General features: G+C 41.3%; 1 protein-coding gene across 2 annotated transcripts in view; it reads left to right on the forward strand.

The window, feature by feature from the left end:
• Positions 1-4,468: 4,468 nt before the first annotated feature.
• The window catches only part of PCNX2 (pecanex 2), a 163,090-nt gene continuing 154,216 nt past the window's right edge, over positions 4,469-13,342 (forward strand). For both annotated transcript variants that reach the window (XM_048486072.1, XM_048486079.1), the window contains exons 1-5: positions 4,469-4,621; positions 7,278-7,477; positions 7,811-7,928; positions 8,273-8,309; positions 9,693-10,958. In XM_048486072.1, coding sequence (XP_048342029.1) covers positions 4,469-4,621; positions 7,278-7,477; positions 7,811-7,928; positions 8,273-8,309; positions 9,693-10,958 — 1,774 coding nt within the window. The remainder of the gene's footprint in view (positions 4,622-7,277; positions 7,478-7,810; positions 7,929-8,272; positions 8,310-9,692; positions 10,959-13,342) is intronic.

Genomic DNA, 13,342 nt, shown 5'->3' on the forward strand with positions numbered 1-13,342 from the left:
GTGCCTTGATCTTCCTGGAGTCAGAGTTCATCCATGACAGCCACCAAAACCGTCCCTGTCTCGTGTCCAGCGTGGAAACCGGACTGGAAGGGGTTCAATATGAAATCCATGGTATAATATGAATGTGCAATTGATATTGCAGATTACTGCAAACATATAACTTCTCTTCAGTATTGTATTATTATGACGTCTACAATTTTTGTCACACATGCATAGACTATCAAAAGATTTGTCAAAGACTTTCGCGGCCAGATTCAACTGGTTGTGGTGGGTTTTCCGGGCTGTGTGGCTGTGGTCTGGTGGATCTTGTTCCTAAGTTTCACCTGCATCTGTGGCTGGCATCTTCAGAGGTGTACCGATATCACAGAAGGAAGTCTGTTATACGAAAAGTCTAGACACAGTGTATAACAGACTTCTCTCTGTGATACACCTCTGAAGATGCCAGCCATAGATGGAGGCAAAACGTTAGGAACAAGAATCTACCAGACCATGGCAACACAGCATGTAAAACCCACTACTATCAAGAGATTCTTCTTGTCTTCTCTATTGTATGATTGTATGGACATGGTCCTCAGTGTTCATTCAGTCTGAAGAAGATTATTAAACTGAGTTTGTACGTGGGATCTTGTTAGTGTTATCCTGTATATTTCATTGTATGTGTTCAAGGATTTTTCAGTGTATGTGTTATTCTATTGCAAATAGATCCAATAAAATTACATTTGAGTTTTGATTCATACTTCATCATATCCCTCCAACTCTGGCTGCTGCAATGCTCTCTTCCGCCTTCCTGAACTGAATTGTGCTGTAAGTTTGGAATGTACAAAATTCCATCAACTGACTTATTGGAAAGATGAATCGTGGTAATGGGGGTAAAAGAGGATAGGCTAGAACTACAGGCGTTTGCCTTGGGGAAGAAACTATGCATAGTATACTATCCTGAGTTGTGGGTAGAAACCAGTGGAACTAAGCAGGAGCAACTATTCCAAGTGACAAACGGAAAAATTATTTGATTGCACCACCTAGTGGATATATTTTAAAGTACATACTCAAATTTAATCTGGGTTTTGTATTTCTTTTATCAAACTGTTATATCTATATACACTGGAACAGGGGTCTCAGAACTTTTCAGTTTGAAGGCCATATCATATATTTTATAAATATCTGAGGGCCAAGCATTGTACTGTGGGCTCAACCTGGCTGGGTCTAGCTTTATATTGCTGGCTCCACCTCTGAATTTCTGTCTCTGAAGTCATGTGGACTTTGGAGGCAGAGCCTGCAGTTTAAAACTAGATCTAACCAGGCCAAGCCCACTATTGAATGGATTTCTCCCTGCTGCCAACTGTGCCAAGGCAGAGACAGGGGAGGAGGAGAAAGAGGCAAGGAGGGCAAGTGGCTGTGGGCCAGATTACATCATTGGCAGTCTGGATGTGGGCCACAAATTGTGCTTTGGAGACCTATGCACTAGAATATTACCATCATTTATTTAATACTGAAGTGTGGGGCTCACGACAATTATGAGAGCAGAACAACATGAGCCTCTTTCGCACATGCAGAAAAATCCACTTTCAATCCACTTTCAATGCACTTTGAAGCTGGATTTTACTGTGAGAAATAGCAAAATCTATTTTCAAACTATTATGAAAGTGGATTGAATGTGCATTATTCCCCCTCTCTTTGTCACTGCCCCGAGGTTGGATGGATTGGCTGGGGAATTTCCGGCTGCCAACCTTGAATGGTGAGGTTCTCCATCTCTCCTTGTTTGTCGCAATTCCGCAGGGCCTGTAAACAGAGCTGTTCCACCATGCCTTCTCTGTCGAGCCAGCCAGACTTTTCTTCTTTTTAAAAATCATCCCCGGTCCTCATTCTGATGTGGAATTTAGATGGGGCATATGCACTCTGGTTTTGTTTTTTATGTGTTCCCATGTTGGACTGTTTTTACATCATCTTTGTACTTGCTTTTAAATGTATGTATTTATGCTTTTAAAATGTTTATGGCATATTTATTATATTTTTGGATTGTTTTTATTGTAAGCTGCCTTGAGTTGTAGAGATCTGGTGGAGTATAAATGTAAATAAATAAATAAATAAATAAAATTTGGTATTGGTTCCTCTTTCCCACGGTGCTAGGAAACCCACAACAGGGCATGAAGGCGATAGCTGTCCCTCATAATTCCCTCCCCACCCCACCCAACAAATGGCATTTAGTGGCCTTTGAACATGGAGGTTCCATTTGGTCATCAAGGGTAATTACTGCTGATCTGTGCTTGAGTCATGAATTTGTCGAATTCCTCTTTGAAGACCATCTGAACTCAAGTCATGCATCTAGTGGACGTGAATTCTTTAAGTTGTAAATTGTGTAAAACATCCTCCAATATATTCACCTTTCCTTGTAGTGAAAGTGCTCCATTTGTGTGTCTTTTCATTGTATAATATATTCCACATGCAACTGCATCATAGATTTATGTAAAAGGCCTTAGACTAACATTTCCCCCAATAATCTGTAGCATGGAATTTGCATTGTTCACCAATACTGCACATTAAGTAGGAACATTTTTGTTAAGCTGTCTTAACCTCAAATGTCTTTCCTGGTTGCTGAAGTAAGGATTTTCCCTTGCAATGTGCACCACTTGACATTATCTAAACTAAATTTCATTTGCTATGTTCTTGCTCATTTGTTCAGTTTGGGGAGATTCACAGTTCATTTAATTTTTCAGCATTCTGAATAATTTGGTGTCAACTGCAAATTTATCTCACTGTTTATCCCAATTCCAAATAAGTTATGAGTAAATGAAATAGCACAAGTCCCAGAAGAGATTGTTAGTGGACCTTACTATTTGCACCCTTTTGGGAATTCTCAAGTCTCAATTTACATTATTTTATTATGCCATAATCTACTTTGCATTGCATTCACAATAGACATTTGTTGTACATCACTTAGCAATGTATGGGCCGATAACAGCCTATAAAAGCTTGTGACAGAAGCAGGCTAACATTGCTGATTTTGTTCTTACAATTTGTAAGTTGGTGTCTACAAAGAGGAGCGATTGATTGAACTGAATATGGAGGGGTAAATGTCCTTGAGTGATTTATTTATTTATGTTATTTATAGTCCATCTTTCATACCAAGGCTCAAAATGGATTGATTCCCATGGTGGCGAACCTTTGGCACTCCAGATGTTATGGACTACAATTCCCATCAGCCCCTGCTAGCATGGTCAATTGGAGTGCCATCTGGAGTGCCAAAGGTTCGCCACCACTGGATTAAGCAGCATAAGTTAAATCCAGTCAACAAGATGGGAAATCCAGTAAACAAAGCAGTAACAAAAATCTTTAAACAAGCAGAAATCTAAAAATGGACCTGAAGTTTAACTATTAACCTGAGAAGTTAAACTACGCAAAAATTAGCAGGATCCTACATAATGCAACAGTGTATACTATATACAGTACAAAAGCATCAAACAGACCAACAAGTTCCTTCTTTCTGAAACCTCTTCTTACAGTATAGCCCTATTTTTTATTTTATTTTTTGCTGTGAAGTCACATCTGACTTATGGTTTTCACAGTCACATCCGACTTATGGATCTTGCCTGGTTTTCAAGGCAAGAGACATTCAGAGGTTGCTTCCCATTGCTTGTCTCTGATTCATGACTCTGGTATTCCTTGGAGATCTCCCATCCAAATACTTGACAAGTCGACCCTGCTTAGCTTTTGAGATTTGATGAGATCTGATTAGCCTGGGCTATCCAGATCAGGGCCTTCGCTACCTGTATATAAAACAGCCTCCCGAATAATTCAGTTTTATTTAGCCTGCAGAAAGCCAGGAGAAAACTGAAGAACTAAGCTATGAAGGAGGGACAAATTTTAAGATGGGAAAGCCATAGTGTAGAGCTGTGATTCATGTATATTTACCCCACAGAACAGTCCAAACTAAAGTTATACCTGTCTAATCCCATCCATTTCAATGGGTTTAGACTGGCATAACTCTGCATAGGATTGCACTGTAAAATGGAAAAGGAACTCCTTGGAGACGGGGTGAATGTATAATACTATGAATCAGAAGAGTTTAGGGCATGAGTCACAATTCAAGCATAAACAGGTAAATGGGATGGAATGCCCAGAACCAATCATTGACCGTCAGACGAGAGCACAGCCAAAAGAGAATAAAGTAAATAAAGTAAAAGGTGCCACACGTAGGTATTCCAGTACTGCAGCCTATAGTAAAAGGCATGGGGGGCGGAGCTGAGCGGGGCTCCTCCTGTTTTCATCATTCCGGTGGTCGCCGCAGAGGCCGTTGCTACCCAAGGCGCCCTGAAGCATGATGGGAAACTCCTTCGATCATCCGGCATAAGAGGTCTCCGTGTCCTCCTTCAGGAAGTCGCTTAGTGGCGGCGGCGACGGCGGGCGAAAGGAGCAGCGCGGTGGAGAGCGGCCCGGAGGCGGAGGGTGGCTGCGGCTGCCGGCAGTGGCGATGGTGTCTCAGGCCGTGCAGCTTCTTCGGCAGGGCGTGTGGGCAGCGCTGACAGGAGGCTGGTACCACGACCCGGAGCTCAGCAAATTCACTAACAGCTTCCATCTCTATTTATGGCTTTTCTTCTTACTGCTGCCCATGGCGCTGCACCTGGTGAGAGGGGAAGCCCGGCCGTTTAGGAAGAGCGAGACCACTGTGCAGAGAGAGAGCAGCATCGTCTAGGCAGAGGCCTATGGGGGCCACATGGCGCCCAGAGAAAACCCCCTCCGGGCGCTCCCATGCAGCACAGCGTGGCGTGGCGCCCCACGAGCCGCGGAGCGCCCCCCCCCCCCCATTAACCTCCCTCCCCCTACTTACGTGAGCCGGCGGGGGTTTCTGTCCGCCAGGGCTGCTGGGCAGGGAAGAGAAGCCATCTGCTTCAGCCAGCCCCTCTTCTCTGCCCTGCAGCACTGGACCAGCGGCTCGAGAGGGGCGGGAAGAGAAGCCGGCTGACCCCCCCACCCCCCTTTGCAACACCTCCCGTGCAGGGACGCCAAGAGAAGCCGGCAGGCTCCCCGTCCCTGGACCGGCAGCGCAAGAGGGGCGGGAAGGGAAGCCGGCTGACTTTCCCCCGTCCCTTGCAACACCTTTGGTGCGGGGACGCTAAGAGAAGCCGGCAGGCTACCTGTCCCTGCACTGGCGGCTCGAGAGGGGTGGGAAGCCCTCTAGGACAGTGATGGCAAACCTTTTCGAGACCGAGTGCCCAAATTGCAACCCAAAACCCGCTTATTTATCGCAAAGTGCCAACACGGCAATTTAACCCAAACACTGATGTTTTAGTTTAGAAAAAATGGTTGGCTCCAAGGTGCGCGTTACTCAGGAGTAAACTTGGTGAAGCAACCATACAACTCTTCGAATAGGTGAATCACGACTCTAGGAGGGTTTACTCAGAAGCAAGCCCCATTGCCAGCAACCGAGCTTACTCCCAGGTAAAGGATCGTGTTCAGGCCAGCCTAGATGTGTGTGTGTGGGGGGGGTGATTTTCCGCCCCCCCGCATGACGAACTTTGTGCACGCGTGCCCACACCCGTGCCATAGGTTCGCCACCACTGCTCTAGGAGAAGGGTGGAGGGGCGCCTTCACTGTTTCCCTTCCCACTGAGCGGGCAGCCCACTTGGAGAAGAAGGGAAGCAGGTGGAGGGGCGCCTTCACCACTTCCCTTCCCCGCCCCCCAGTGGGCAGGGTCACCTTTGCTGCTTCCTTTCCCTCTGGGCGGGAAGCCCCTTCACCTACAAAATCTTTGATCATATTCTCAAAATTAATCTGATGTAATAAATCTGCTTCAACATTTAGCAGAGATAAGGAGGAAAAACCTCTATGGGGCTCTCTTTACTTGAAACCCTAAGCACATGCTTATTTTGCTTAATGGTTAATCCAGGGTTGGTCGCTGGTATGTTACATATAAATCAAATTAGTGGCATTAACATTCATGTAAATCAAATTATTGCTGGTCCTATGTCATAGACCCTCGTCTCCTTGGTCCAAGAACAATACTCTTAGCAAAAATAATAGAAATCTGAATCTTATCTGACAAAAGAAACTTGAACCAAACTGTAGAATGAGAATTATCTAATTACAGGTTGGTTATATATTGCATAAACACAGGCTCAAAACCAAAGAAGTATATAACTGCCCAAGAAGACTTTGGGCATCTACAACATTTCCTATTTCAAACCTCATTTTATGTTTTAGAGAGTTTCTAAAGCAATTTGGCTTCCATTCAAACAAAAAAATGTAAAGAAAAAATCCTTCAAAGAGCATGTCTGAAACTCCTGGGCTAGGCATGGTGTAAACATTGCAAACTGTCTGGATCCTGACCATACAGTTTTAATATCTTACAATATTTAAGAATGAGGAAATGACATACTTAATTTTGGAAGAGTTAACACAATAGGTGTGACACTATTGTAAAGTGACACATTAATAACCAGTAACTAGTGTAGTGTCATGGCTAAAAGATTGGGCTGTGTGTCAGGAAACTCTGTTTTATGTTTTACTCAGCCAAAAGTTTACAGAGTAACTTTAGGCACATCTTTGTCTTTAAGCCTTCCATCTGTACTCTGATCTCTGTAATGCTAGAATACCATTGGGTTTGCTTTTTTATTTAGTACATTTTAATCTCATGGTTACTCCAAGGAACTCAGGGCAGACTTCACTATTGTCCCTTCACTTTATCCTTGCCACAGCCTTGGAACATCACCCAGAAAGCTATTAGGACAGAGGAGGGATTTCCTCCTAGGTCTCCAAGATCTTAGTCTAATGATAGCTTACTGTATAATGGCATAACAGTGACTAAATAATGTCATGTGCCTTGAACACTCAGGAACAGCACTGTGCATGCATGCAAATATTATGATGAGAAAAATGTGCTAAGGAAGGAACTCCTGGGTTCATGCCTCCTTGGTTGGAACTAACTGTAAGTTGTTGTGGCATCTAGCATGGTAAAAAGAGAAGCAGTGTTGTGTCTTCTTGCCTATGAACTGGGGTTCTAAATCTGGATGGGAATCCTAAGAGAACAAACCATAGCTTGTTATTTCAACTGCAGTATGGATGTCACAGTAAACTGTGAACTGTGTGGAGAAAGAATTTTCTGGCTCATTCTTGTTTTTCTTTGAATACAGCCTATTTAAACATAATATGATTATAATTTCTAGGAATAACAGCATTAGCATTGATTGATCTTGTCACAAGTTAACATTGATGCAACAGATGACATCTTCTTGGTAAACAGTAGCTTAATTGCACTGTCATTTTATTATCCCCATTTCTAGGCATTCCCTCCAAATACCATCACAGCTTTTATCTACTGCAGTTCTGTGACTTTATTTTTCACAATAATCAAGGTGGTCAGTTATCGCCTGCATGTTATGTTTGACAAAGGAGAAGTAATTCAACAGCAAGTCTCTTGGAGGGAAGAAAAGCAAAATAAAGGCACTAAAAGACATAATGCAATTCGTCATATAAATCTTAGGTAAGCTTTCTTCCCTACTGTGTACAGTCATTCCTGGTGTTCTGCAGGACATGCACATGCTGTAGGAGATTTCTACATGCATATTATTTCCTTGATGTTGAGCAATGTGAGGACAAGTGTATGTGGTCCCTCCTCAATCTAATTAAGAGAGCTATGTGCAAGTCCCTCTGTTGGAAAATTTATGTTAGGATGAACTGCTTATTAAGAGTGGGATAAATTATCCCCCCCAGAACAGTTGGTGTGACTATCAGCTTTTTGACAGAATGAAACCATTGCTAACTATTAGAAAGAATAAACATTACTGACTTTCCACCCCTGTATCATTCTTAATAGCAATAACATGGGGGACAATGATGCTTTTGAAGAGCTCAGACGTAATGGTTCAACGCCTACTGTACACAGCAATGTGAAAGTTCAGGCTATACTGTCACATCATTCTTCAGGAATACTGGTTAGTATACCTTTTGTATAATGATTAAAAGGTTCAAATTCTGTGTTCTTGATCCCCTGGTCAGTGCTACATTCTCTGACAAAACTGATGATTTGTTAGACAAGTGGAAGAGGGCATTTAGTTTTTGGTCCATAACCTGCTTCCTTCACTGTGTGCAGAGTAAACAAGTAAATGTACTGTTATACCTATAAGATGATGAACATTGGATATAGTCATTACATTCAACAGTTACAAATTTCTTGCCCTTGATTTTAATGGGGTGAGACTTGAACTCACTGTGCAGTGCTTAGATTTACATTTTATAGAAAATTTGTTTATCATACTAACTTTGTGCTTCATTTTAGGAGTTGCCAGCACAAGAAACAATTGAAGATCTGAAAGGTATCTTTTTTGTTACTGTTATTAAGTACTGTTCTAAGAAAGCATTGTTTCTCAACGTTCACAGCATATTTATAGACAATTCTGTGACGGAACTTTATCCAAGTATTGAATTGATTCAGACTTTTTCATGAATTGAGTCTTTTTCATGAACTGAATTATGTCACCACATAGGTTAATTTAATTTATACTGGTGAATCAATTGAAACGTGTCTATCCCTCTGTTTCCAAGGCTTTGTTAAACAGTACAAACTGTCTTCCTCTCCTCATGTCTATAAGTAAGAATGTAGGAATTAATTTGTGCCCTAAAATGGTTTGTGATCTCTCACCAGGCCTTGTATTTCTTAGTTGTACAGGACAAATGAGTATTGTTGCTCAGAAAGTAAGTCCCATTGAGTTTAATGGAATTTACTCTTCCAAGTGTGTAATTTTAATTGTAGATGTGAATTCATTTCCCTATTAATTTTAAAGCCTTTTTAATAAGAAACATATGCTTATTCTGTGCATCTTTATCCTGCCCTTTCCTCAAGGGGATTAGAGCTGTGGACCTCATTTTCCCCTACCCCATTTTATCCTCACAACAACCATGTGAGGTATGTTATTCTGAGAGACAGTGACTAACCCGAGGCCCCAAATAGCTTTTACAGCAGAATGGGCCTCCCAGACTGTAGTTCAACAATCTAAGCATTGCATGACACTGGATGTTTAATATGTATATTGTCTACAGAGATAATGAACTTCTTATGTAGTTCAGGATGTCTGAACTAGGATCAGTTAAAATTTTAAAGTTTTGAACTGAATAAAATATCTCCAAGTGCTCAGATTCCTTTGTGTTTTGTTTTGACAGAACAACATCATTACCTCATGCCTTGCCTAACAGATTTCAGACCTTTAGCTGAACTACGCAAGAGCAGGTTGAGCTTGTTGCATTTGATTTTGAAACCACTACAAGTCAGTATGATACAGTGGTTAGAGTTTTGAGTGGAGAATCTTGAAAATCAAATGCCCACTTCCCCGTAAGGCCACTGGATGAACATAGGCCAGTCACACACTATGCTGTCATTGTTGAAATAGAATTCCCCCAATATCTTTTGTCTGGACCTCCTTGGAAGTAGATGGGATGTAAAAATTTGTTTAGTGCATTATTACATGCATGAAATATGAGTGTACATTTTCCTGTATTCATAGTAGTCTGTTTTTTTATATAGATATTAAATCTTGAAGTGGGTGCTGTCATAAGAAATATGAAAGCAATGGGATGTAATTAAACTGTGCAGCATCCTATTGATGTTAATGGCAGTGTTCTTTGGATTCTCTGAAATGCCTTTAGTGGCAGAACTTCATGCTGATTTGGGATAACCTTACATTTGTTTTTGTTCTTATCAGGGGTAACAATTTTAGAAGACCAGGCTGCCCAACCAAATTCATCTACATCACCCTCTGTCAAAGCAGATATTTTAACAGCTTCTATGGCACTTATGTCAAGTTCTACTACATCAGCAATAGTGGCAAAGCCAAATGCTATGGAGACATTTATCAGTAATACAAGCGAAAAGGAAGAGAAAATGCAGCTTCCTGTCCGCAATGGAGTGGATGATACTGCTCTTGATAAAGGTTTGGTTAAAAAATTGCCAAATCTTTCCTTGTCTCAGTATGACATTTTAAAAACTGGCCTTTCCTTTGAACCTTGGAACAGTGATAATTCTGTCATCATTTCAGAGCACTTAAGCAACCCAAAATGTTTTAAGAGAGAGAAATTACTGGATGTGTCAGCCCAAGACAGCATTACAAGCAGTTGTCCACAGTGCAATGTAGTAGCAGTCAAAAAGAATGATGGTCCTGTGGAAAGTTCTTATGTTGATGATTCGGACAGTGAGATAGCTGTGGCCTTTGTTGACAATTCTGTTCCAGGAGATATGCTTCCACTTCATGAACCAATTAAAATTGTTATTACTATGAGTAGTACCCAAAATTCAACTAGTGATTTGGAAAGTTCATTCCATCTGAAGATGTTGAGTACTGAAAAGTCCAGTTCAAACCTGGACTCGGGCATTGCTGCAGTGGATCAACACAGTATGCATAACAATAACGAACAATTGAGAATACCTGTTATTACTTTTGAATTATCTGATGATAGCAGAGGCTATGCTTATCAAGAAGCAAGTGAAAGTTTAAGAACAGCAGAGAATTTAAATGTAGATGCATCATCCAACCAATGTTCTGGCTATGAATCTGGTGAGCTAGACCATGCTGAAAAGGAATACAGTGATAAACCAACAAATAGTCATGCAGAAATACGTATGTCTCCAGAAAATGTCTCTGAGGATTTGACAAACACAACTGTACATTTGAAAGAAAGGCAACAAAACTTGGGCCTGCCTTCTTGTAAAACTGCTCATGAAAAGAGACATGCTCGTGTGCTCAGTGTGGACAGTGGGACAGATGTCCTTTTGAGTAAGAATTCCACAGAAATAATCAGTGACAAGGAAAAACTTTTACCAACCTCTAAATCTGACCTGGAAGCTAAGGAAGGACAGATGCCAAATGAATCTAATTTCTTGGAATTCGTCTCGCTGCTGGAATCTATTAATACCTCAAAGGCATCATCTGATTGTAAAGCAGAAGCTGCAAAAGACAAGGCCCTGTCTGAAGGTATGCTGCATGCTTTCAACATTATTGACTTTCCTATGCATGTGAGGGATTTTCTGGGGTGCTTTAATTGCATTAAGGCCAATTGCCATTCCGAAATACCTGCTCATGCTACTATATGTCAAAGAATAAACTTAGTATTTATTTATTTATGGCCTGTCTTTTACATTTAAGATCAAGGCAGAACACAAAATATAAATGCCAACGTAGACATGCAACATAATCCAAATGCAAATATAACCTGCTTTAAGGTGTAATATACTGTAACAAACAATTCACAAACTGGATTGTAAGGATAGAAGACAGTGCAGTAAAGCAAGAAAATAAACACAATAAACACTGCCACAAAATACATTCCATTCACTCATAGAAGTACCCTACTGAACTATTTCGTTATGTTATAGTTCTAGTCCCTTTACAGAAATGTCCTCCTGAATATTTCTGTTTTGTATATTCTGTGGAATCCCTTTAGGTAGGTTTTTCCACATGGTAGAAGCCACAGCAGAGAATGCTTTTGAACAGGTAGCTGCTGATCATAACTATTTGCAAAGTACCACCTTCAGGAGGCTTTGCTCAGGTGAGCGAAGCTTTATGATGGGTTACAGCAACACAGGGTCCTCCAGTTATGTGGGTTCAAGGCCATTATGGGCATTGCAGGTGATAACTAATACTTTGAACTAAATCCAGTAACTGATGTGTAACTAATGGTGTGACTGTAGAATGGGTGTGCTATGCATGATTTGCCAAGCTCTGGAAGTAACTGAGCTGTAGTTACAATTTTCCTAAGGAAAATTTTACAGTACCAAAAGTTGCATAGAATATTTAAAACTGAGTTACGCAGAGAAGTGATCAGTGAAGTGTTTTATTTCTTTGCACAGCTGCTGCAATAGCATCATCTTAAGTTAGGTCCCAGTGACAATGCAAAGGGCCTACCTCTGGTACTGTGAAATCTAGTCCCACTGCTTGCTCAAGGCCAGTAGCAGCTATCACTGTTTTTATTAATGCAATAAAGATGATCATCCACCTCTCACTATTTCCTACTTTATCTATGAGGTTTCCACATACTCGTATATGGATACTAGTTACCTTAGGAACAACATAAGAAGAGCCCTGCTGGACCAGACCAGTGACCCATCCAGTCCAGCATCCCAGCACAGTGGCCAAGTAAATTTATACATATGTAAAAATCAATGAATGACATACTCCTGATGTTGCACATGGTTGATATAGATTTTATTGCAAGCCTCAACAAGTCAAAGCTTACAAAAAATACTTTTTTTTGTAAGTAAATTTATACATATGTAAATTTATACATATGTAAAAATCAAGTAAATTTATACATATGTAAAAATCAATGAATGACATACTCCTGATGTTGCACATGGTTGATATAGATTTTATTGCAAGCCTCAACAAGTCAAAGCTTACAAAAAATACTTTTTGTGGCGAAATTATTTTTTTAAAGGACCCCCCCCCCCCCCCATCCCCATTACCTTTTTGACTTGTGGAGCACAAGTTGAATATGTGCCTACCATGAAGTTCCAGTAAGAACCCTTACTAGTGCAGTCTGGACCAATTTCTGGAGCAGGCCCAAGGGTACCCCAGGGTGAAGTGATGAGTTGCAGTATTCCAGTGTAGAGGTGACCATTGCATGGATCACTGTGGCCAAGTCGATTTGGGACTGATAGGGTACCAGTTGTTTTGCTAGGATGAGATGGTAAAACATCATGCAAACAGAGTGATTCACCTGAGTCTTCATTGCCAGGGAGGCATCAAGGAACATGCCCAGACTCTTGATGGTCAGAGTCTCAGCTAGTTGCACCCCATCAGGAGTTGGCAACTGACACTCCTGGCTGCCCTCTTTGGCTCATTCACAGGACCTTTGTCTTTGCTGGATTTAACTTTAGCTGGCTGTCTTTAATCAATTCCATCACAGCCCTCAGGCAGCTAGCCGGAACAATTGGGCAATATCATGTAAGCAGGCAAAGGCAGCACTGCAGAAAGTTGGTGGGATGTAGAAAGAATGGGTATAATAGAGTGTAAGGAGGGAGTAAGGATTGGAATGAGGAGAAAAAAGGAGACAGGCGTACATGTATGTGAGAGCAGAAGTTATAAAAATGTTTGTGTATATTTTTTTAAAATAAACATGTCACCTTTGATTTTAAATGCCTGAACAATTCTAGTAGTTTAATCTGTTGTGGTAATCTCCCTTCCCCGTTGTCCTTGCCAGGTAGGCTGGGGCCCTGGTGGGCCAGTTATGAGGCAAAGATGCACGGTAAGGCTAGTAGTTTCCTGCAGGCAAGCTTTAATGGCAATCAGTTTACAACATGCTTACATACTTCTCATCCATCTCATTACTATATTCCCCCTGACCGCCTCCTCTGTGA

The sequence above is a fragment of the Sphaerodactylus townsendi genome, linkage group LG01 (assembly GCF_021028975.2).
Source record: "Sphaerodactylus townsendi isolate TG3544 linkage group LG01, MPM_Stown_v2.3, whole genome shotgun sequence".
In the NCBI taxonomy this organism is placed as follows: domain Eukaryota; kingdom Metazoa; phylum Chordata; class Lepidosauria; order Squamata; family Sphaerodactylidae; genus Sphaerodactylus; species Sphaerodactylus townsendi.